Source organism: Lepidochelys olivacea (genome assembly GCF_965140295.1).
Source record: "Lepidochelys olivacea isolate rLepOli2 genome assembly, chromosome: 11".
NCBI lineage: Eukaryota > Metazoa > Chordata > Testudines > Cheloniidae > Lepidochelys > Lepidochelys olivacea.
In genome coordinates this window covers 40,746,719-40,771,396 of record NC_140421.1, presented here as the reverse complement: position 1 = coordinate 40,771,396, position 24,678 = coordinate 40,746,719, and the positions used below count along the sequence as shown (strand labels likewise).

Below are 24,678 nucleotides of genomic sequence, written 5' to 3'. Positions count from 1 at the left end.
AAAATTCCATCAAATATAATGTGAAGAACATGTTATGATTGCATGGTTAAGCACAAAAATGTAAGGAAATTACAAAGTTAAGACCATACATTCAGCCTTAACTCTGTCCCCTGTGTGTATGCATTACAATATAGCCTTTAATTTACATAGTGACATACTATTTCTCAAAATATACTCCCCGCACAAAATGTAACCCACACATACGTGCCATCTCCTATTACTTTGTACATTCTAGCCAAAAAGAATAATCAATATGAAAAGCACACCATAAACTACACTTACACAGAGCACTACACATTACCACACAACATCAAAGAGTAATAGTGAGAAACTGCTGTTATTTATAATCCAAGTAAGTTTGGCGCTAAGTCCCTGATTCTGCAAACACTTATCCATGTGCTTAACATACATATGAGCTGTTCCACTGAAGTCAATGGGATTACTCACATAGAAGAGGTTAAAAACACCCACAAGTGTTTGCAGGATCGAGGTCTAAGTTACTTTTATTATTTGCTGCATCATCTCCTGAACTACCCCTAAGGAAAGCTGTATTGATGGTTGAAAAGCAAATGCACACTAGATGAATTCTGACAACATTTTTCAGGTTGAAAGCACTAAACTAAGAGTAGTAATATAAACATTTTAAATTAATAAAGATATTTAGGAAGATTACAATGATGAAATTAACGTGAGTATAAATAATGAACAAATGCTACACATGCACTTAAGGTTGCAGAAAAATAGTATATTATATATTGTCATCAAAGAAATAGTATGTAATTAAAACCTGTATTATAATGCATATGCATGAGGGGGAAGGGCACATAATTTTGTCATTTTCTGACTTTTGAGTGCTTAACTGTGCAATATTAATCTTTTCTCAGTGTCTTTTTTTGATAAAATACATTTTGTACCTCCACATGCTCTGAACACCCTTTCTATACCGCCACACTCATATCTACTAACTATAGAATATATTTCACCCTAGCTTGTATGTTATTCATTAAAGAAAGGGAGAAGCTACCAAAGCATTTTTCCATCTCCAAAGACTTTAAGGAGATTCCCCTTTATTATGTGGGAGGCATCCCACAAAAATGTTCTCTAGAAAACATTACTGAAAACCAAGAGTTTTCCTTATCGGTGCACTCTGGCAAGGTGCATGGAATTTTACAGTGGCATTCTTTAACAGTGGTTCTGTAGTTTGTGACATGTCTGATCAATTGGCCAGAGGAGAAGGAGCAGCAGAATGGAAGGAACAGCCCAATCCGTCAGATTTATGGAAATGTAGAGCTGGAAAGCAGAACGTGTGAATCACAGGATTTGCTGTGTCACAAAATCATATAGAATCCCATGTGCTTTATGACAAACCCATGCAACTTGGCAGGTCAGAATGCAGACCTAAAAGGATTACACTTCTAACAATGAGTAAATGTAATCACGCCCCACACAGATTTCAGTGATAAAAGAAATTAAACACGTATCTTATATAGCAAAAAAAACATTAAAATTAATACCCCCCCTTTATTCAGTATGTAATTTAATAGCAAGTTAGCTGTACATTAAATAAAAACAAAAACAAAGCACAGAAAGCATCCAAGTTGTTACAGGACCTCATGTGACTGTTACCTTTAAACTCTTTCCAGCTAGAAGTAGAATATGACAGGCCAGTTGACAAGCCTGATGAAGCCCTTGAATCTGATCTTCATTCTTAATTTCTATGTAGTCTCCCCAGTCTGGTACAATGCCTGTCGTCACATAGTCTGGCTTCTTTATGTGCTTGGAGAAGAAGGATTGAAAATGAAGATCAGAAAACTGAGCATGACAATGGGATCATTTTCTCAGAAAGTGCCTCCTGCTTCATGGCAGTTTGCCCTTTCTGTCATAGTACTGACCTTCCTAAGCCATCAGGGCAAGCCCTCAAGGCTGCCTCAGTATTTCTTCCAATGTCCTTTTGAACTTAACATTGCCTGTTACTATTGACTTAGACAGTGCATTAACCTTACAGTACTGAAATTCAAGATATTGCAGTAGTCTTTCAGTCCAAATAGCTGTGAGCTTTAAAACTATCAGAGGAAGACTTAAAAGCTCATTATTTTATTTTTAAACAAAGGTAAATTTTATATAGAAGCCCATTACACACACTCTCACTGAACAAATATATGTACAGTAGTACAGGAAAGTCCTGAGCTTCTTACTCAGACAAAATTCCCATTAACTTCAATGGGAGTTTTTCCTGATTAAGAACCTCAGTATTTCTAGCTGTCAGCCTCATTCAAGCGTAGTTGTAGCCGTATCAATCATAGGATATGAGAGAGACAAGGTGAATTTGGATACGCATGTATAATATTATAAAAAGAAAAATGTATGTGCAGCATAATAGATATGAATGAGAGACAAGGTGCGGGAGGTAATATCTTTTATTGGACCGACTTCTGTTCTCTCTCTCACCAACAGAAGTTGGTCTAATAAATGATATTACCTCCCGCACCTTGTCTTTTAATCGCATTGATATCTATTATGTTGCACACACATATTTCTTTTTAACAGAGTTAATTTTTTTATTAAAGCTAATGTAAATAAATATATATAATACACAGGTTAAGAAATGTACACCTGGCTATAGTGATTAGATTATCCACAAATACCAAGTTTGTTTTAAAAATCATAAGATACATATAGTACATAATCAGCAATAACCCAACTGTACAACCATGTCCTAATTCATTGTCTTTCAAGGAAAACTATAATATATTTTTATTTCATGAAAAGGTCTCAGGCCTCATGCATGTAAAATTCTATTTCCATTTAAAAAAAAACAACATTATAATTCTAAGACGAATATATAGTAACAACAACAAAAATATCTTACACATATATACAAGCACATTTCATCCTCCTAAGGATTCCAGAATATTTACAAGCTATATATAATTATCACTTTACCCATCACAAAGGGCCTGGTGGTCCTGCATCGTTCAAGTCATTGCAAGAGTTTTACAATTGACTTCAGTGGAAACAGGATCAAGCCCACAATGCACACAGGATTAAATGGACATAGGACCCAGGCTGTAGGGTAGTTACATAGAAGCTGTTTAAACAGCACACAGCAAGACTACACAACATTTTAGTGTAGGAAGTGAAGAAGAATGGCGTATCCAATTAACTCTAAAGGGGGACTTTAGGTAGGTAGACTATAGTTACCCCAACTGGTGTTTGGCCGTCCCTATGCTTACAGAAAGTGTCATAGGATCTTTAATGATCCCAAGCCATCAGGACTTTAGGTTTACATCTCATTCAAACACACAGCACCCCCAGCAGCACAGAACCTGTTCACACCATACTAGGACATTAATTTATTTCTAAATCGGAGGGAAAAATCCCACCTCCTGAATTACCAGCTCCATGCCCTGCAGCACTCTGAGTTTTCCCTTGGAGAACACTCATCCAATAACTGCCTAGACCTGACACTGTTTAGCTTGTGAGATATGATGAGATAGCAGCTCAAGATGGTATAGCTGCAGACATTTATGTCTACCTTTTCTCACCATTTCTCCTTTCCTACAAAAATCTGTAAAATTCATATGCCATTTTTAATATAAATATTATTTCTGCGATATTCTGCAGAAAAAAATGCTCTTTCCCCCCAATAATATATATTCCTGTAATAAGTTTCCCTCATTATTTAGATATTTCCTAAATTATTCTTATATCCTAGTTAAATTGTAATTCTGTAGGCAGATGAAAAATGAACAGATTATTAAAGATGAGCATTGCAACCTGTGAAGATTAGTTTTCAGCATGACAGTTTATTTTTTGTATTCATCCTGAAAGAAATATCTACAAGTGCTACAACAATTTTTCTAATCTTTGAAAATATACAGGGTCTTGATCCTATATTCATTGTGTATCCAAAGCTTCTATAATGTTTTAGGCTTAAGAACTCTATAGTAAGCATCCTCAATTTTTACTATCACCTTAGGAAAATGTAAATATTTTATATTTTGTGCTAGAAATCTACTTTCTTATAAAAGAAATAAAAAACTACTTATAAACATCACTATAAAAATATTATCCAAAATTATTTTCATTAAATAAAGGGTATGAAACAGCCAGAGTACATACTACAATTAAAGCAGAAACAGGGAAAGGGCAATAGCACACCTGTTAGAACAGCTCTAAATAAAGTCATAATGGATTCAAAAGCAGACAAAAAATGTATTTTCCAAAAAAACAACATTTAGTCAATGACAGAAAAGGTTAGTTCATAAGTTACATAGCAGGGCAGCTGGCTGACATTTTGATGTATGCTTTCATCTAAGCCTGAAATCACCGAATCACCAAAACTGCAGGAGGATGTAAATGTTTGAGACTTAATGTGTTAGAAATTTACATTGAAAGGGCAATATTTTGCCCTCAGATGAGCATGTGCATCTCATGTTGACTTCAGCTGGAACTATCTGCTTCTATCAGAGGTGCTGCTAGACCACTGTGGACCCTAAGCAGGAATATTTTTCCACCTCCCTTATCTCCTTCACCCACTCCCTAAAAATACTAATTGCATTATTTTCGCAAACCAAAAAATACACCAACACAACACATACTAATACACTGGTTAAAAACTCCATATGAAATTAGAGGCATGGTATTTTGGGGGTAAAACTAAATCAGGGACCTCTAAGCTGCCTGGCACGCTACACAATTGCTGCGTATGCCTAATGCCACCACTGCCTGTAGCCAAAGGGGTTTGGATCTAAAAGTGTTAAATGTTATAAGGTGATCAGTTACAGTAACAAACATAATATATGAAGAACTGCCAGTTTTAAACTCCCTAATGGCGTATTTACACCACTCTGTTTAGCATGGCAGGGAGCTGAAAACTTCTCACACCACTGTTCCTATTTCAAATCCCAAATCAAGTAACAAGACCATGATTCAAACTCCCAGCTGTCAGAGGATGAATGTACTTCATCACTCGTGCAGTCAATCTTTATACTGACTGGAAAAAGGATCAGATAATAGAAATTACAGTACCTTAGGAACTGGGTGAGCTAGAGAAACTATAGCTGGCCGAACTATACTATAAGCAGTATTTCTTTGTCTCTGGAAAAAGAAATATCTTCTTTGTTGACTGCATGACTGCTTGTGTAAGCAGATATGATTGACCGGTGAAGAGAAAACTCCACGGCAGTGAGTCACACACCCTGTGAATAGAAATGTTTTTTTTTTAAAATGGTTCAAGAAGTCGTTTTATTACTACCAAATTACTAAGTGGTGACTATGCCAAAGAAAAAACCCTAGATAAAAAAGATAATCAGATTGTATACAACAGCAAGTTCCAGTTCACTAATTTAATTATGATTTTGCTAACATATTTATTACTTATCTGTAGTTTTATATAAATCTACATAATGAAAAAAGTGTGTTAACATTTAGAAGCACTGAGAACAAAACCACATATCAAAGCCTTATCTAGCAAAATACTGGATCTATTTTGGTGCGATGTATGAGAAAGTTGTGTAAATCCCCAGAGCATCAAGAGTAGAATTGACCTTATAATAGGGCCCTGTTCTCAATGACTTGAATTACTAGTCTGGACAGGCCAACCCTTGGGGCAACAGTAAAACAAGGGACAGTATCTAGAAGTCAAGGGAGAGAAAAGGATGTAGAGATGATAGTACATACAATTTTTCCATTTGTGTTTTGGTTTGGATTGTGTCTGTATCAGAGTAACCAACAGGCTGGTTCAGTGTACTTTGCCATTAAACTTTCAATAACTCATACAAGAATGTTTGGAAGCATTATGGAGTAAATTTCACATAATAAATTAATTGATCTTGAAAGGTGTCATATATACACGAATACACTAGCAACATTGATGTGGCAGAGAACCAACACAGACAATGACTCCTCAATAAAGGGGCAGTGTTTTTTGTTTTGTTTTTTAAACCTGAGCTAACTATTCCAGTTAGATTCAGAAAAATTAGTGATGGAAAATCTCTTGAATCATCTAGTTTAACTCGTCGTCAATGCACCATTTCCCCCTACTGCACATTTCCTATTGTATTGTGTAATCTAGTTTTAAATGTCCCAATTAAAATTCTTTATATTTCTTAGAAAATACCCGTTTCTTCCATATCAGGGATGCATGTTCTACCTCCCCTCCAAATATGCTTATTGTGACCAATGCATGGAAGTTTCACTCTACATTTATGTTTGGCTTCTTAGATAGCCTTTGTCAAGGTTCCTTCCCCACTCTGAACTCCAGGGTACAGATGTGGGGACCTGCATGAAAAACCCCCTAAGCTTATTTTTACCAGCTTAGGTTAAAACTTCAAGGTACAAACTATTTTACCTTTTGCCCCTGGACTTTATTGCTGCCACCACCAAGCGTCTAACAAATACATAACAGGGAAAGAGCCTGCTTGGAAACGGCTTCCCCCCCGCCCCACAATCCTCCCAAACCCTGCACCCCCTTTCCTGGGGAAGGCTTGATAAAAATCCTCACCAATTTGCATCGATGAACACAGACCCAAACCCTTGGATCTTAAGAACAATGAAAAAGCAATCAGGTTCTTAAAAGAAGAATTTTAATTGAAGAAAAAGAATCACCTCTATAAAATCAGGATGGTAAATACCTTACAGGGTAATCAGATTCAAAACATAGAGAATCCCTTTAGGCAAAACCTTAAGTTACAAAAAGACACAAAAACAGGGATACACATTCCATTCAGCACAACTTATTTTATCAGCCATTTAAACAAAACAGAATCTAACTAGATTGCTTATTAGCCCTTCACAGGAGTTCTGACCTGCATTCCTGCTCTGGTCCCAGCAAAAGTAACATACAGACAGAGAGAACCCTTTGTTTCCCCCCCACACACTCCAGCTTTGAAAGTATCTTGTCTCATAGAATCATAGAATATCAGGGTTGGAAGGGACCCCAGAAGGTCATCTAGTCCAACCCCCTGCTCAAAGCAGGACCAATTCCCAGTTAAATCATCCCAGCCAAGGCTTTGTCAAGCCTGACCTTAAAAACCTCTAAGGAAGGAGATTCTACCACCTCCCTAGGTAACGCATTCCAGTGTTTCACCAACCTCATAGTGAAAAAGTTTTTCCTAATATCCAATCTAAACCTCCCCCACTGCAACTTGAGACCATTACTCCTCGTTCTGTCATCTGCTACCATTGAGAACAGTCTAGAGCCATCCTCTTTGGAACCCCCTTTCAGGTAGTTGAAAGCAGCTATCAAATCCCCCCTCATTCTTCTCTTCTGCAGACTAAACAATCCCAGCTCCCTCAGCCTCTCCTCATAAGTCATGTGTTCTAGACCCCTAATAATTTTTGTTGCCCTTCGCTGGACTCTCTCCAATTTATCCACATCCTTCTTGTAGTGTGGGGCCCAAAACTGGACACAGTACTCCAGATGAGGCCTCACCAATGTCGAATAGAGGGGAACGATCACGTCCCTCGATCTGCTCGCTATGCCCATACTTATACATCCCAAAATGCCATTGGCCTTCTTGGCAACAAGGGCACACTGCTGACTCATATCCAGCTTCTCATCCACTGTCACCCCTAGGTCCTTTTCCGCAGAACTGCTGTCTAGCCATTCGGTCCCTAGTCTGTAGCGGTGCATTGGATTCTTCCGTCCTAAGTGCAGGACCCTGCACTTATCCTTATTGAACCTCATCAGATTTCTTTTGGCCCAATCCTCCAATTTGTCTAGGTCCTTCTGTATCCTATCCCTCCCCTCCAGCGTATCTACCACTCCTCCCAGTTTAGTACCATCCGCAAATTTGCTGAGAGTGCAATCTACACCATCCTCCAGATCATTTATGAAGATATTGAACAAAACCGGCCCCAGGACCGACCCCTGGGGCACTCCACTTGACACCGGCTGCCAACTAGACATGGAGCCATTGATCACTACCCGTTGAGCCCGACAATCTAGCCAGCTTTCTACCCACCTTATAGTGCATTCATCCAGCCCATACTTCCTTAACTTGCTGACAAGAATACTGTGGGAGACCGTGTCAAAAGCTTTGCTAAAGTCAAGAAACAATACATCCACTGCTTTCCCTTCATCCACAGAACCAGTAATCTCATCAAAAAAGGCGATTAGATTAGTCAGGCATGACCTTCCCTTGGTGAATCCATGCTGGCTGTTCCTGATCACTTTCCTCTCATGCAAGTGCTTCAGGATTGATTCTTTGAGGACCTGCTCCATGATTTTTCCAGGGACTGAGGTGAGGCTGACTGGCCTGTAGTTCCCAGGATCTTCCTTCTTCCCTTTTTTAAAGATTGGCACTACGTTAGCCTTTTTCCAGTCATCCAGGACTTCCCCCATTCGCCACGAGTTTTCAAAGATAAGTCTCCTCATTGGTCATTTTGGTCAGGTGCCAGCGAGGTTATCTTTAGCTTCTTAACCCCTTACAGGTGAAAGGGTTTTCTCCTCTGGCCAGGAGGGATTTAAAGGTGGTTAGCTTTCCCTTTATATTTATGACAGCCTTTTTACAGTGTTCCATGGTCTATGTAAAGTACAGGAGTAGTAGGACACTCTTTCAGGAGCCCAAAAGTATAGAACAAATGGAATTATTGAATAAGCTCCGCCACAGAAGGACTTTTAATGATATTTTCATATTTTGACAAGTGACAAGGTTAATGAATATTGTTCATATCTTTATAGCACCCTGAAGCGGTGCAGAGGCCCCACACATTACTGTTTAGATCTCCCACAGGGGTACAGGGTAAAGTAAAGAAGTAGCGATGGGGGCTGAAAGTTCAAATCAGGCTCTCAGACGAAAGCCAGGGAATTCTGTGAAAGTTGTTCCGCAATAGTTAAAGAGCATAGAGGGGCCTCTGAGGAGGCAGAGCTTCACAGTTTTTAGATGGCTGGGTTGTATCCCCAGCTGGGTTCATTCTGTTTGCTTTTTTGTTTATGTAAAATCCTTTTTTTTTTTTTTTTTTTTTTTTGAGCTGTGTACCTTGGATTCCAAGAATGGTACCTAAGAGAGAAAAACATGCTGGTTTTTCTTTCTTACTTGCTGGACCATTTAACCCAGCCTACCAGCTGACACACAGCATTCATCCCCAAAGAGCCAAACACACAACTCAGTGGCCCAACTTGCATCAGTTTTCAGTGGCACTAAGTGCAGAGTCTGCAGAAGCAGCAACATTTAGGTTATCAGAAGTAGCAGCAATGAGTCTACTGTGTGTGATCAGTGTGATCAGACCACAATAAGACAGTTCTTCTACAGAGTGTAATGAAGGTATCTTGCTCTTAGTACAAATAGAGGCCCTTTCTGTGCAGTTTTATACAAACGTAATAATTTTCCAATCCATTTAAAATCCACCCTCATTGATGTGGTCAGCTAGAGTCCACTCAGATATCAGGATGTGAATGTGCATTTCAGATGCTCTCCTTCATGAATGGCATGCTGCCAATGCACGTGTCCTGCCACATAGAAGTTTAATTGGGGAAAAAAGATGCAAGTGCACTTGTTAATTATTTGACAATAGAACTCTAAACGTTACAAATGCATGCTCTGAAATACACCGGACCCTCGCTAGAACGCGGGATTTGGGATCCATGCCAAGTACCGCGTTATAGCAGGGACCACGATAAAATGAAATTACTGTATACAGTAAATGTCACATCCAGAAAATAAACTCCTACTTGAAGGAAACAAACAAGAAAAAAAAGTGTTGCTTTACTAGAGATTTAAAGTAGACATTATAATAAACTAGTCTAGTTTTTCTTAAAAAAGTCGGTGAGTTGCTTTTGCTTCTTGCTGCTGTGCTGCTTCCGCTTAGCAAACTGCAAAATACTACGTAGCTGCATAATTTTTATAGGCTCAACGTCTTGCATCTCAAACCATCTTAAAGCAGTCTCTAAGCCAGCTACGGTCGCAGCTGACGTTGGAACTATGTCCACTTCATCTTCCTCTTCTTCTTCCACAGTGAAGGCCAGTTCTTCATCTTCTGGAATGTTGTTTGGTCGTACTGCCTGAAGAATTTGGTCATCCGTTAGACTTTCAGCAACGGGACAAAATTCTTCTGCTTCATCGTCACCTCTTATCCAGGACTTGTTATTTTATGGCAGAACAGTTACCCCGAGCCCGGACAGTTGCTGGCACAGCTCCTGCATCCACTCCATGTCTGTTCTTCCAACTTCCTCCTCCGTAAATCCCTTGAAGTCAAATTCCTCGTCAGACTGTGATTTGCTTTCTTAATTTTCTTCCAGGAGCGGGTGGCCAAACAACTCTCTTGGTCCCACCATCCAACAGTGGTTTACCATTTCAGCGCGTACTAAATTCCAGGAATTGCCGCCAATGTAAAAGAAGTCTTTTATAGTCAACTTCTTCAGAAAAACAGTGACAGGCAACTCGCTTTCTATCATTTGTCGTACCAAGTTCCTTCGATAGTGCTGCTTAAAAATGGCGATAACACCTTGATCAAGCGGCTGAATTTTGGAAGTCATGTTTTTAGGTAAGTATTCAACCCGTATTTTACCTTCACGGGTTCTGAGTTTTTTGGCCAGAGGATGCGCTGGACAGTTGTCTAGCAAAAGAACGGCCTTTTCATCTAAGCTTTTTGCCCGCAAATGCTTTCACACAGAAGGGAAAATTCGGTGAAGAACCATTGTTCAAAAATTTCTCTTGTCATCCAGGAATTTTTGGAGTTCTTGTATGAAAATGGCAGGAAATTCACATTTACGTGATGAAAGCACTGAGGCATGCGAGACGTTCCAATGCACAATGGTTTTACTTTATGCTTGCCTGTTGCATTCACACAAAACAATAAAGTAAGGCAATCTTTTGTCCGTTTATATCCTTCTTTCTTACGTTCACCTGTTCTGACAGCCAGGGTTTTATCGGGCAACACTTTATAATAAATTCCTGTTTCGTCTGCATTGTAAACCTGTTCCTCCGAGTAACCCTCTGCCCATAAAATTTCCCTCAACTTCTCAGGGTACGATTGTGCATCATCGTCGTCAGCAGAGCGTTTTTCTCCCGAAACTGCAATCTGAGAGATTCCATGTCTTTTCTGAAATCACCACAGCCAATCCGAACTCACCTTAAAATTGCTGAATTCACCATGAAGTTCCCGGTTGAATTTTTCCGCTTCCATGGCTATAAGCGGACCAGAGATCGGAATGCCTTTCTGCTGTTCTTGCACGAACCACGTGTCCACCGCAGAACCAAGATCGGCATCATTCGCTAAACAGGCTCATTTTCTTTGAAGACCATGCTCTTCATCCAGGTTATAAATGTAAGTTCTGAGCTTGTCAGCATCCTTTAGCCATCCACGAAAGGTGGACTTGTTAATGCCAATACCACGGCTAATCTTTACCTGGGTTTCGCCATTTCTAAGTCGTTCGATAGTGTCCAATTTCTCCTGCACCGAGTAAGCCTTCCTTTTCCCCAACATTTTTGACATCTTTCTAAAGATAAATACAGTACTGTACCTGTAAATTTTTATTACATTACATTTGCATGGCGTTATAGGCCTACAGCAATCGTCATAAGGCTTGTCTACACTACCACGCGGGGTCAATCTAAGATACGCAACTTCAGCTACGTGAATAGCTGACGCTCTCCCGGCAACTGCACTTGCGCTCCTCGTTCTGGTAGCATACTAGAGTCAACAGGAGAGTGCTCAGCGGTTGATTTATCACGTCTACACTCAAAAAAATTGTACTGTAATTACATTTGGGATCCATGGCTGCGACCGCATTATATCTGAATTTGTGTTATATAGACGCACATTCTAGTGAGGGTCCAGTATACATCAAATCAATTTATATTTACTGGTGCACTCCTATCAGCTACCCCAAAATCAAAGGGATACCTCTTTATTTAGAGTGAAAATTTTACCTCTGTCCCATAAAAGCCATACTATAGGTGTTGTTACAAGGTAACAGGATAATAAGGTACTGTACTGTGTTGTTATTCCACTAACTATTCATTACAAACCAGAAATTTGTTTTACTTGCACTGGTGAAATGCATAAACCAAATGAATGCCATTAGATCATCACAAGAGCCCTAAAATAAATTGGTAAGAAATACAAAAATAGGATAACGAAACCTTTATTTAAAGGAATAAATATAATATTAAAATATTTTCTTCTAAGATTTCTTTAAAAAAAATAGAATGGCATTACAAAAATAATGCACAGTGTTTGTTTAGGGGAGAAAATATCTAGTTACTGTCACCATGCTTCCTTTACAAAGAATGCATTTTTAATGTCTCTACAACTACTCTTAATTTTTAAGCTTCCCTATTCACAGCTAATTTGATACACCAACATCATCAATCACTAGACACAAGAACAACTGGCTGTGTTCCATAACTCTTGTCCGCAGACTCCCAGAGCCGCTGACACACATGGAGGCTGCTGTGTGTCAGAGTCCTGTTTACTTCTATTATTCTACAGTTCGCAGTGCATTTTCCTTGTTAAGCTGTTTTGGGCCATAAGTGTGTATATTAATTCTTATAAGATATAATTTTATAAATGTAGAGTTTATGATGTTTCCTGTGGGAATTATAAACATCTGGGAGATATCAGAGTGAGAAAGCAGTAGCCTTGTAACACACAGATCATCATAGCAAGGGTGTAATGTTAACTATTTACAGGGTTTCTTTTTCCCCCCTAACACTAAATCTGTGTTATTTGCCATGAATAACAGAATATTTACTATCAGCTGCAATAAGGAGACTTATTACCAGTGTTACAAAAAAAAAAAAAATCACATCAACAGTTTGTGCTGAGCACAGAAAATTATAGACAACTGCTTCTTTTACTCCATGGTGAATCACACTGTGCAGCTTGTATGTATGTCTTTGGAAGCTGCTGGATCCCCCAGCATATCTTCCATGCTTTAATTTGTATTAATAATATAAATATGCACAAATATGTGAGTTATTGCAATTTACCATATGAAATTATCTTTTATGGAAATTACATTTGATTTTCTTTTAACTGATTCAGCCAGAAAGGTTGAATACAGAAATCAAGAATGATGATGGGAGGGAAGCATTTTAAGTGACTAATTTTGCAGCACAATGTGCCCCATATTTATTAGCCTTTTACTCCAGGTCTATTTTAATTGTTATCTGTTCATGCATGCTATACCATATAATGAAATTCTCCCATCTCACCCACTGAGTAGTGAAGTTTTTTTTATATGTACCTCTATTAATGACCCTTAATTAAGTTGATTTTAGTAATTTAAATGTAATTTTTCTTCTGGTCAACAAGTATTTTTAAGGGAGAGGTCAGGAATGAACTGTTAAATGACTGCTTTTAAAATGTTTCTTATTTAATAGTAGAAAGAATAAATGCTGTATGTTTCAATGACTGTGGCCTACCAACATCAAAACCATAAGTCTACATTATTCAACAGATTTGAGTACCAATACTCTCACGTCATTAAGTTCTTTAATACTCGTTTAGTCAAGATTTCAAATGTACCAATTAAGAAGCAGAAAAATTACTACAGCATAAGCTTCAGTCTGATTCTACTGTACAATAACTAAAACGTACCTTTAAAAAGATAGACACTATAAAACATATATATTTTAGGAGTACTTGTGGCACCTTTGAGACTAACAAATTTATTTAAGCATAAGCTTTCATGAGCTACAGCATCCGATGAAGTGAGCTGTAGCTCACGAAAGCTTATGCTCAAATAAATTGGTTAGTCTCTAAGGTGCCACAAGTCCTCCTTTTCTTTTTGCAGATACAGACTAACACGGCCGCTACTCTGAAATACATATTTTAGAATCTTTTCAACTATTACAATGATCAGTAGACTACAGAAGCGTACCAGCAAAAATATTTATGGGGTATCAGAATTAACATCCAACTGATTTAACAAATATAGGCAATTAATTCTTGGTGAAGTGAGCCTTGCATAACTCAAAATAATTAGCAAGTACCAACATCAAAACCAGTGTTTTGCTATCCTATTTTCAAATATTGGGCATTAGTTCATCTGAATTCAAAATGGAGTTTGGTGATTTACATGAAATATACACGTGTAAAAAATGTAAGTAAAAAATGAGCATTTAAAATTTTTTATTTGCTCTATCAGATAATTTTAACCTTGATACATAATTATGCTGCTTCTGCCAGTTTTGATTTTTAAAAGAAAGGAATGATGTTTGAAGTGGCTGATTTAATAAGCACCATAGCTAACAGCACCTGGACTTCAACCAGCGTAACTAGAGTAAGAGTACACAATTTTTTATTGTTAATTACAAAATGTTTAGATACAAATTTTCAATGACCCTATCTAAAATACTGGAGTTACGTTCCAACTTTTTTTGGCAGATCTTTCGTGGCACAGGTTATTGTAATAAAAATTTATTCACACAACACTGATTTTGTAATGCCTGTGTTACAGAGGTGCACATGTGCTTCAAAAATAAAATGCGAAAGATTAAAGGTTCTTTCCAACTCTATGTAACCTGTACAACAGAAGAGCAACTCACATTTCACAAGCAATAACCTGTGCATTTGCTGAAGAAAAGAACAACACAGAAGAATGCCTCAGGCAGAAGTTGAAACTGATTGGGCAAAGTAGAAGAACAAGAGCCCTTGAAACTAAACAAAAGCAAATTCATTCTGTTGACAGATGTTGATTACATCAAAGCAATGAAGGACTTTTTTATTTAACAAATATCTCTGCATTATCTGTACATGAGAGATGTAACATGTCTTAATCAACATAATCTAACGTAATAATTTTTAAATTCAGTAAAAATATATTGTAATGAGGTCTTAACTACAGGCTTCTGTAAACAACAGTGTATTCACATGGTCGCGTCTCCATACCCGTGCTGGTAACGCCACCATCAGTCCCTTACTGCCAGGGGTTAACTGCTCTGGCAGCCAAATAAAATACAGAGAGAGCCGTATAATTATGGAGACAGTCAAAGGGCAGGCTCTATTTTGAAATCTATTTGCACAGACAAGGTCTCCCAATTTGGCTTACAGGAAACTAGCTGGTAAAGGGAGTCTCCTTTTCTCCAGATGCTTTCCACACTTTTCCCCCACATCAAGAAATCATGGATATGGACACCATACACCACTGTTTCCTGGGTTACAGGCCTGTGTGTCATTACAGGAAGAAGACCAAATCCATAAAACAAGCTTGTGAGAAGTATTTTCCTCTAATTGACAATATCAGGAAAAAGCAAAGCATAAAAAGACTACTGAAAATGTTAATCTAGCAGCAGTTCTACACAAGATTTAGCCAGAGCTGACAATAAGGTGTTGACAAGGAAAAAATAAAAATGCATGATAAGCATGTCTGTGTTTTAAACAACATGCCTGGGAGAAACATAACATTCATCAGCATAGATATGCCTTTGGTTACAATTAACAATATATTAGTATAAATCTCTACAATTATGTGGTTCTGACTGTGCAAAATATTGGCAAAATATTGACCTAAGGCCAAGGTCCTTAAGTACATAATGCTAAAACAGAATTTATTTTTATTCAATTATTGAAATGAAATAGAAATTTATGACAGAAGTTGGTTATTAAATACTGTAACTAGAAGTCTTCCTGTCCGACTTACTCAGACCCAATGAAGTTGTCCTGTTTCTATCAAAATCAATAGCAAAACTCTCACTGACTCCAATGGTGCAGGATGAAGCCCCAAACCTGGCATCACTGGGATTCCTCAAAGGCATGAGGCAAGTTGGATATTGTCTTCAGGGCCCAATACTACTCCCCACAAATTCGAAGTTTTGCCAGTGACTTCATTGGGAGCAGGAGTAGACCTTCTTTGACAATATTTGAATTTGTAAAGTATTATATTAAAATTCACTTCGCATTTTCACAAATATTGACACTGCTTATTATTTCTTTATATATCTTCCATATTCACATTAAGATAATTCAATACTATCTTTTCTAAGATAATACAGTTCTTGTAATTCTTCACTGAGCCCAAACCTAAAGCCAATAGAATAGATATCTTAGAAGTAGGTAAACTGGGAAACTATGAAGAATCAGAACCTCTTCCATGTACAGGAAGGATGACGGCCCGAGGGTACTCCAGCCCAATAATAACAACATTCAAGTACTAGCACCCAGGTCATGACAAGCCATGACCCTTCCCCATTGCTCTTTCAGGAAGTTGGCTCTGTGCCACACTTTATCAATAGCAATTAATAGTGTGTAACAAGTAAAGAGAAAGAGAAAAACTTCTAATTTTACATGTTACAAACCAATAGCCTTACAACAAAAATCCCCAGATCTTCAACTGGTGATGATTCCCTGAGCAGCTGTACCAAAAAAAGTCACATCAAAAAGCCAGTAAGATAAGTTAAATTTACTGCTTCACTAAGAAAATTCTGGTATTGTCAGAGCATATTGCCACTACATACTAGGGTTTAGGAAACACAAAACCAATAATTGAGTATAACTATGTCTGAGTATTACAACCCGGGCTCATTCATTCATTCATACCCCAAAGGAACTTCATTGTCCATTAAAGTGTGACTAGATTCCATATGTTTCTATTATTAAAAGCAGGATTCTTAACATTTCTGCAACACACAGACAGGCAGCTTCTTTGACAAAGAAATACTTTATCTTCCCTGTTGGGATAACTGGGTTTATTAAGATTGTACATTCTAGTGAGGTTCTAAGAAAACAACAGAAGTAATCTTACATCCAAATTTTTCTGTCTCCAACATAACAACATAAACAGAAAACAAAAGGCGAATGTTGTTTACAGCAGTAACAGCAGCAAAATGAAACAAGTCAGATCCCAAAGCCTGGACAAGGCAATATTAAGAGTTTCACACACAGTTAATTCCAAGGAAATATAAGCCCCGAATCAGCACAACACATCTGGCAAATTTCAACTTTTCTAACTAACAAATGAACCATTCCCATTAACTTACTACATTCCTGTTAAGATGAAGAAAATAAATGAATTCATCTTAAAATGCACAAATTAGAACCAGAAACATATTTGCTCAGGCTTGCACATTGAAATACATCTTAAGAATGGTTTCTAAGAATTTTATAAACATAAAGTTTAGTCCAGCTTGAAAGAATAGCTGATATATTAACTACTTTGCTTTTCTCAAGGAACTGATCATTGTTTGGCTTAAGTATTTAACTTTAAATAAAACAAAATACCCAAGCCCAGTTCTGATTAAAATAATAAATGATTCAAAAAATCACACACACCCTCAACACATACACAGTATAGAATCTCATTGTTAAAAAGCACACAGCCACAGCTGTAACATCTATTGAATTCTACTGTTATAAAATAATTTCAGATAGTATATGGAACACAACTGTTTTTCAAATAACACATTTATGTCCAGTATACTGTATCACTATTCTGATATACTATTAAATGTTATGGTGCTAAAAAAAATAAATCTTGCTATAAACTCCTTGTTTCCCATTGAACTTCACAAACCTATATCCGTATCCTCACAAAAATGCTTTACACATCATTTCTTTCATTGTGCAAAACCATGACAAAGATTGATAAAATAAGAGCATAAGTTTGCATAGAAATTTTGTGGACTATCATGATAATTATCTGAATATTCTCTATGTAGTCCCTCTAAGCTGAAGTAGTGAGAGTTTGTAGTTGGTAATCTTTTCCCCAAATAAAAGATACCACCCACTAGAGTAATGTGTCATCATACTAATGTAGCTCCACATTTCTGCAGTTGAATCTCTGAGGAGTTAAAACAAAAGGATTCTTGAATCACAAGCCAGTGTTATCTCAACAATGAAGATAAGTATAAATTATGTTAGCAATTTCTTCAGATAGAAATCTTTCAATAAAATACTTATAATTTTACTCTTGTTTGGAAATAATGACATATAACCACAGGTGTTTCCAGCTCTATGTCAAGTTTTGTTAATTATCTGTATTATCTTGTTTTATAAGCAGCGGCTGCAAGCATCTAAAAACACAATTTATATATTATAGGGGTTAGTCCCCCATTGAGAGACTTTACAAATGTAAGTTACATGCATCCATCCCTCAGCACATCTATGATGGAGAACAGACTTTAGGATATTTGTCATTTCACTACCAAAACTATTATTAATGTCACCAGCTTATAAACTAGGAGTCTGATTCTGCACTCCTTACTCAGGCAAAGCTTCCACTAAAGTCAATGAGAGTTCTGCCTGAGTAAATATTGCAAGGTTGGGCCATTACACTCTATAACCTATTCTTCCAAATATATGAGCAAATGTAATATTTTGCAGGATTACAAAGTTATGTTGGTGAGGGTTGGGAGGCAAGCTCTTATTTTGTTATAGGAAGATACACTGTGTAACAAAGATGTCCCAATCAAGAGCTCACTGTAGCTAAAACTTGGTAGCTTTATCACAGTATTTATTTTTCTACCAACTATTCATTAAAATGCACTATTATATCACTGCGTAACTACAGCGTTTATTCATAAATGTGACATTTGATTCACTGAGCGAATCTGAATTATAGGATTACAGATCCTGTTTAGAAGAGTGTAATAAATATTTTGTTTGTTGTTGTTGTTTTTAAATAGAACACCCTACCTTCTTGCTTAAAATATACAAAGATCTCCTTAGCATAAAAGTGCCTGTTTATCAAACAGTGATACAGGAAGAAGTTGTTTACATTTTCAGCACAACCAACATACATCATTTATGACAAAAAAAACCCAAGCACTCAATAAGAAATGCTCAATCACTGTCAATCAGACGCACTAAAATATACATAAACCAAAGCATGCAGTGTGAACTGTATTAGATTCAAACTGAACACAGAATTACTAATATAACAAACAAAAAACAAATAATTATAAGTGACTCATAGACCTATTTGCACATCTCACAAAACTGTTGAAAAGGTGGATAACCACAGAAACCTTTTGACAGCCTAAATTAAATATTTTAAAATTTATATTCATTTTAAAATGCTGGAAATGATGTCTCTATCTAATTAAATTAATATTTTTTCAAAAGCCTCAACTCACCTTTGTTTCCTAACTAGTGCTCAAAATGACTTTCCAACTCAATTACTAATAATTTGCCATTTAAATTTGATTTTACTCAAATAAAAAAACAATTTAGTATCATTGTGCTATAAAGCACTTCAATATATTTTAGTCCTGCACATTAATATTTCTAACTTCCTTCTTTAATGTTTGAAAGTAAATAATAAAACGATACAAAACAAATACTCTGATTTTAGTGCTTTATTACAAAATTGTGTTTTGACATATAGACTTTTTTAAACTGCACACTTGCAAAAAAAAAAAAAAAAAGACTACACAAATTAACTGTTATAGCTGAAATGCTAATAGCCTTTTCAATTTATAGTTCTTTCTCACTGACAATTACAATTTGCATGGCTTAATATTTAATACTGTGATTAGTACTAATGTCCTATATTATACTTCATAATCTAAATGAGTAAAATATTATTTTGTAGTTCACTGGGTCCTATACTTAAGATGTAATGTTCGGTGTGTATTTCATTATGCAGATGAGCAATGGATGTTGTCTGACATGATTTAAATGGGTCAACAGTATTTTCCTATTCACATTAATCATTTAGACAGCTAGAAGAAAAATGCTTTGAAAACTAAACTAGAAAATCTGTTTTACCACTGATACTTACCACTAGTTGGTTTAACAACAGTACAGATGTGCTGTGTGAGACCAGGACTGTAGAAATCAGACAGAAGTCTGACTCTGCTGTTCTTGCTCAGGAAAAACTGCCATTGAAGTTAATGGGACAAATTCACTCTTGGCATAAGTGCATTCAACTCTGCTGAGTTCAAAGGAGTTGTGCCCATTTGTGTCAGAAGTGAATTTGGCACAAAGGATGTTTTACGCGAATACAGATTGCAGAAAAACTCCCATTGAAGTAAATGGGAGCAGGATCAGGCCATTTATTAGCAATTGTTCCCGAGCGCATGAAGACCACAGGCTCTATTCTCAAACTATGTAACCATAATCTAAGGCCAATTTTGATATATGGCAAATTGCAAGGAAAATTGTAATTTATAAATAATGTAGTATGCCTGTGCAAAGGGAAGACTTTCCACTAAGTGCTAGGGGAAGTGCATAAGTACAAAACAAGGTGGAAATAGATGGGAACAGGAGGATAAGGTACGAAACACTAGTTTCAGCCATTCAGTGAATGAAGAATTTACAACATTTAAAAAAACTGAAAGAACAAGCCAGTTTCCCCAGCATGCAAACTGCATTACATGACGGAAAGTGCGCACAGAGCCAGAGACACACAGTGATGAGACCAAATATGTTAACAGCATTATCTGAAAATCCTGCTGTTAAGAGGAGATGATCCTGCTGATATAAAATGGGTTTTTACTGACACTCTGTTGCAGCTGGCTCTTTATTCCACCTGGATATAAAGGAAAGGGGAGACCAAGATCTAGTGTGTGGGCTGAGCAGTCCTTTTTGAGGAACCCTAGAAGCAACCACACATAAGGAGAAAGCTTGGACTGCATTATATATTTTTTTTCAAATTCGTTAGGTGAATAAAGCCAAACCCTAGGATGGAGATAAATTTTGAGTCATTGAAACTTGTATGGCCTATGTTTTGAGCAGTCTGGGAGAAGCCACCTACTCACACTAGGGTTATAATTTATACAAGAGTTAAGCTGGTCTTATACATTTTCACTAATAGTAGACACAAATCATTTTTATTCTTGGGGGCTGCAGGGTGAGACTTATGCTGGTTTTCATTTTCTGGTCCATGTTTTCAGAGCACATTTTATGGCCACGAATCTGATGCTGCATGAGTCTAACTAGTGGATCACCCCTTTCTAAAAGGCAATCAAAGTACAGGCGTCTGGGCTGATTTTTTTTTAGATCAATTAGTAATCTTTGCTACCACTGACAAGGTGGCGTTGAGTCATCTGTGGACGCCAGGTGGGATACATCAAAGTGTTTTGGTTCTTTCTTATCATCTTGTTGGCAACTGTTCATCTACTCAAAGGGCTCTTGCCTGGAGAGGTATGTGCTGTGACCTTATCCTGTTCAAACATATATGAGGCAACTGGGGGAGCCCGTTTTGTGCTGCAATGCCATCAATATACAGGTGACATACAGCTCTACCTTCCCCCCCCCGCACAAAATGGGGAAGTAATGCAGTCTCTTTGTTTTCCCAATGCCTAATAGATGATGGGGCTTGAATCAGGGTAAGGGCACATCTACACTACAAACCAGGGCTTTGGAGTGGAGCCCAGAGCTGGAGCGCAGAGCAGCTCCGGAGCAGTAGGTTTTTGCCTGGAGCTGGAGCAGAGCCAGAGCACAGCTCCAAAGCCCTGCTACAAACTGAAGTCAACTTCAGTTAAGTGGACATCCAGTGGCCGCCGTAATTAATTCAGTTGTGTGTCCACACCACAATTCTTGTGTCGATGGAGTGTGTCATCAGTTGCATCGATGCAGAGAGCCAGTGCTTAATTTTTGCCTGGGCTGATGAGGGCTGAGCTCCAGCACCTCCAGGCTTGCTGCATCAGTAAGGCCCTTCATTTTCAGTTTTTATTTTATTTAATTTTTCCCAGGAATTCATCACTATTTATTACTGCAACAACAAAAACAGGTGAAAATCAGTGCAAAAAACTATTAATAATTTTTCTAGGTAAATACTGGGGTTTATTTTGGTGGACGGAAAGACAGGGGGAAAAAGTATTCAGTAGATTAATGCTATGAGTTCCATTCATCAATGTGGCTCGCTACAGAACTCAAACCTCTAAGTTTAAGAAAACAATATATCTCTAATCCCCAAATAAAACTTCTCATTTAAATAAACAGTGTACTGTTTTAGTCTTAGACCTATTAGCCTATAAATATTTACATTTAATAATTGGGCAATACCGTTTGCAGCACATACATTCAACTTCATTCTTTTCTCCTGGTTTTTGGTTTTTTTAAACTTTCGAATACTTCGGTGTGTTCTGAAACGTATTCTGATATAGATTTTCCTTTTCTTCCCACTTTAGTGTGTCAAATCTTTAAACCATTATCTTCTAACAGCTTGAAATCACAGTTGCCAACTTTCATGTGGTAAATAAGCACCCTGACTTTCACAATAAGCGAAAAATCAAGCTAATCTCATTTCAAAACAAGGTCAAAACAAGCCAATCCCTAAGAACCCCAACACTCTATGTGACTAGATCCCCCTGGTGTGCAGTCTGAGACTGTGGTGCACCTGCTGTGCCCCCCGACTCTATCCCCCCCTTGCCCCTGTTTGCTGGAACCCAATAAAAAAAAAGAAGCAACAAGCTACAACCAGGGTCTCAAACACGCGCCCCGTGGGGCTATTTTCTGCAGCCTACAAGCTCCCCGCGGCCCTCCCGCTCCCCCAGCGTTTACCTAAAGAGGCTCCGGCCCAGCATGCACCGGGGACAGGGCAGGCTCCCTCCCTGCCTGCCTACTCTGCTCCCACACTGCTCCGGAAAGTGGCCAGGACCTGGAGGAAGGGCGGGGGGCACAGGGGTCTGTGTGTTGCCCTGGCCGCGCCTCCAGGTACCTGCCCCGAAGCTCCCATTGACTGGGAACAGGGAATGGGAGCTTCGGGGAAGGGGTTAGAATGGGGGCAGGGAAGTGGTGGGAAGAGGCGGGGCAGGGGCGGGGCCTCATGGAAGGGGTGGAGTGTGGGTGGGGCAGGGGCAGCGGGTGGGGGGTGGTGGTCAGTGGTGCGGCCCTCGGGCCAATGTACTAGTTCTCATGTGGCCTTCGTGGTCATTTGAATTTGAGACCCCTGAGCTACAACAAGCAACAAGCTACAAGCCAAAAACTAACCAACAAGCAACTCCCAAGCCAATTAAGCCAAAAAAAAAAAAAGCCCAATTTCTGCGTTTTTTTCGTGGGTTTGGCATGTATGCTTGAAATGTGTACGTGGTGGGTGTGAGATTCATCAATATGTACAGATGCGCATGCACTTCAGATCTAGAGTGCGTGCCTGTTTGTTTATTGCGTGCATGTTCTAGACTAATACATAGCTTTACTTCAACAGGCACATACACTTAGCCTTGGTCTACACTACGAGTTTAGGTCGAATTTAGCAGCGTTGAATCGATTTAACCCTGCACCCATCCACATGACGAAGCCATTTTTGTTGAGTTACAGGGCTCTTAAAATCGATTTCTGTTCTCCTCCCTGACGAGGGGATTAGCATTGAAATCGATATTGCCAGGTTGAATTTGGCGTAGTGTGGACGCAATTCAACGGTATTGGCCTCTGGGAGCTATCCCAGAGTGTTCCATTGTGACCGCTCTGGACAGTGCTCTCAACTCAGATGCACTAGCCAGGTACACAGGAAAAGAACCAGGAACTTTTGAATTTCATTTCCTGTTTGGCCAGTGTGGCGAGCTCATCAGCAGAGGTGACCATGCAGCCCCAGAATCGCAAAAGAGCTCCAGCATGGACCGAACGGGAGGTACTGGATCTGATCGCTGTATGGGGAGACGAATCCGTGCTATCAGAACTCCGTTCCAAAAGATGAAATGCCAAAATATTTGAAAAAAATCTCCAAGGGCATGATGGACAGAAGCTATAACAGGGACCCAGAGCAGTGCCACATGAAAATTAAGGAGTTCAGGCAAGCCTACCAAAAAACCAAAGAGGCAAACGGCTGCTCTGGGTCAGAGCCCCAGACATGCCGCTTCTGTGATGAGCTGCATGCAATTCTAGAGAGCGCCCCTACTACTACCCCACCCCTGTCCATGGACTCATGCAAGGGTGGAGTCTCACGCAACAGGGATGAGGATTTTGGGGACAAGGAAGATGATGATGAGGATACCACACAACAGGCAAGCGGAAAACCGTTCTCCCCGACAGCCAGGAACTGTTTATCACCCTGGAGCCAATACCCTTCCAAGGCGGGCTCCCAGACCATGAAACCGGAGAAGGCACCTCTGGAGAGTGTACCTTTGTAAATATAATACATGGTTTAAAAGCAAGTGTGATTTAATGATTAATTTGCCCTGAAGACTTGGGATGCATTTGCGGCCAGTACAGCTACTGGAAAAGTCTGTTAACGTGTCTGGGGATGGAGCAGAAATCTTCTGGGGAGATTCAGAGGTGGCCGTTCCTGCTCGGCTGTTTCCCTGTGGCTGAAAAGAAATCATCCCCGCTTTTAGCCACGCGGTGGCGGGGGCCCCGTTCACGCTCAGCTGTTCGCGTTTGGCTGGCAGGGATCTTCCCTGATACTAGTCACGCGGTGAGAGGAGGGGTGAAGCAATTATCCCAGAGAATTCGGGGGGCGGGGCAGTTGGGTTTGTACTGCACGTTAACCTGAAAACCGCAGCCCCTCCTTTTAAATGGCCAACCCAACAGGCTTTGCTTGTTATCGGAAATGAGTGCGCTGCTGTCTGAAACCATTCCCACATGTTATGAAGATTGAAGAAGCTGAAAGACTGTGGATTATCATGGCTGCCTGCAAACCAAATTCTGTTGCCTGGCCCTGCGTGCGTGATTTCTCACACCAAACCGGCAGGCCTTCAATATAAGAGGCAAAATGCAACCTTGTACCAAAAGCACATGTGCTATGTAATGTTAACCGCTTGGTTCACCGTGAGTCTACCCATTGTTCTCTAAAATGTGTCTTTTTAAATACTACTCTCCCTTTTTTTCCCCTCATGCAGCTGCAAATGT

At 38.8% G+C, this 24,678-nt stretch overlaps 2 protein-coding genes across 10 annotated transcripts in view; one reads left to right on the top strand and one right to left on the bottom strand.

The window, feature by feature from the left end:
* Nucleotides 1-24,678, top strand: part of LOC311528615 (uncharacterized protein) — a 121,738-nt gene that overhangs the window by 33,415 nt on the left and 63,645 nt on the right. Inside the window, exon 1 of one of the 6 annotated variants that reach the window (XM_084643849.1) lies at nt 10,408-10,488. The exons of the other annotated variants lie outside the window; for them this stretch is intronic. The gene's annotated coding sequence lies outside the window, so the exon portion shown is untranslated. Of the gene's footprint in view, nt 1-10,407; nt 10,489-24,678 lie in introns of those variants that run through there. 6 annotated transcript variants of the gene reach the window in all.
* The window catches only part of METAP1D (methionyl aminopeptidase type 1D, mitochondrial), a 73,563-nt gene that overhangs the window by 21,067 nt on the left and 27,818 nt on the right, over nt 1-24,678 (bottom strand). For 3 of the 4 annotated variants that reach the window (XM_084643841.1, XM_084643842.1, XM_084643840.1), the window contains exons 2-3: nt 5,032-5,201; nt 1,627-1,776 (exon numbers count right to left, since the gene is read on the bottom strand). In XM_084643841.1, coding sequence (XP_084499967.1) covers nt 1,627-1,776; nt 5,032-5,201 — 320 coding nt within the window. The remainder of the gene's footprint in view (nt 1-1,626; nt 1,777-5,031; nt 5,202-24,678) is intronic. The other variant, XM_084643843.1, reaches the window with a different exon arrangement.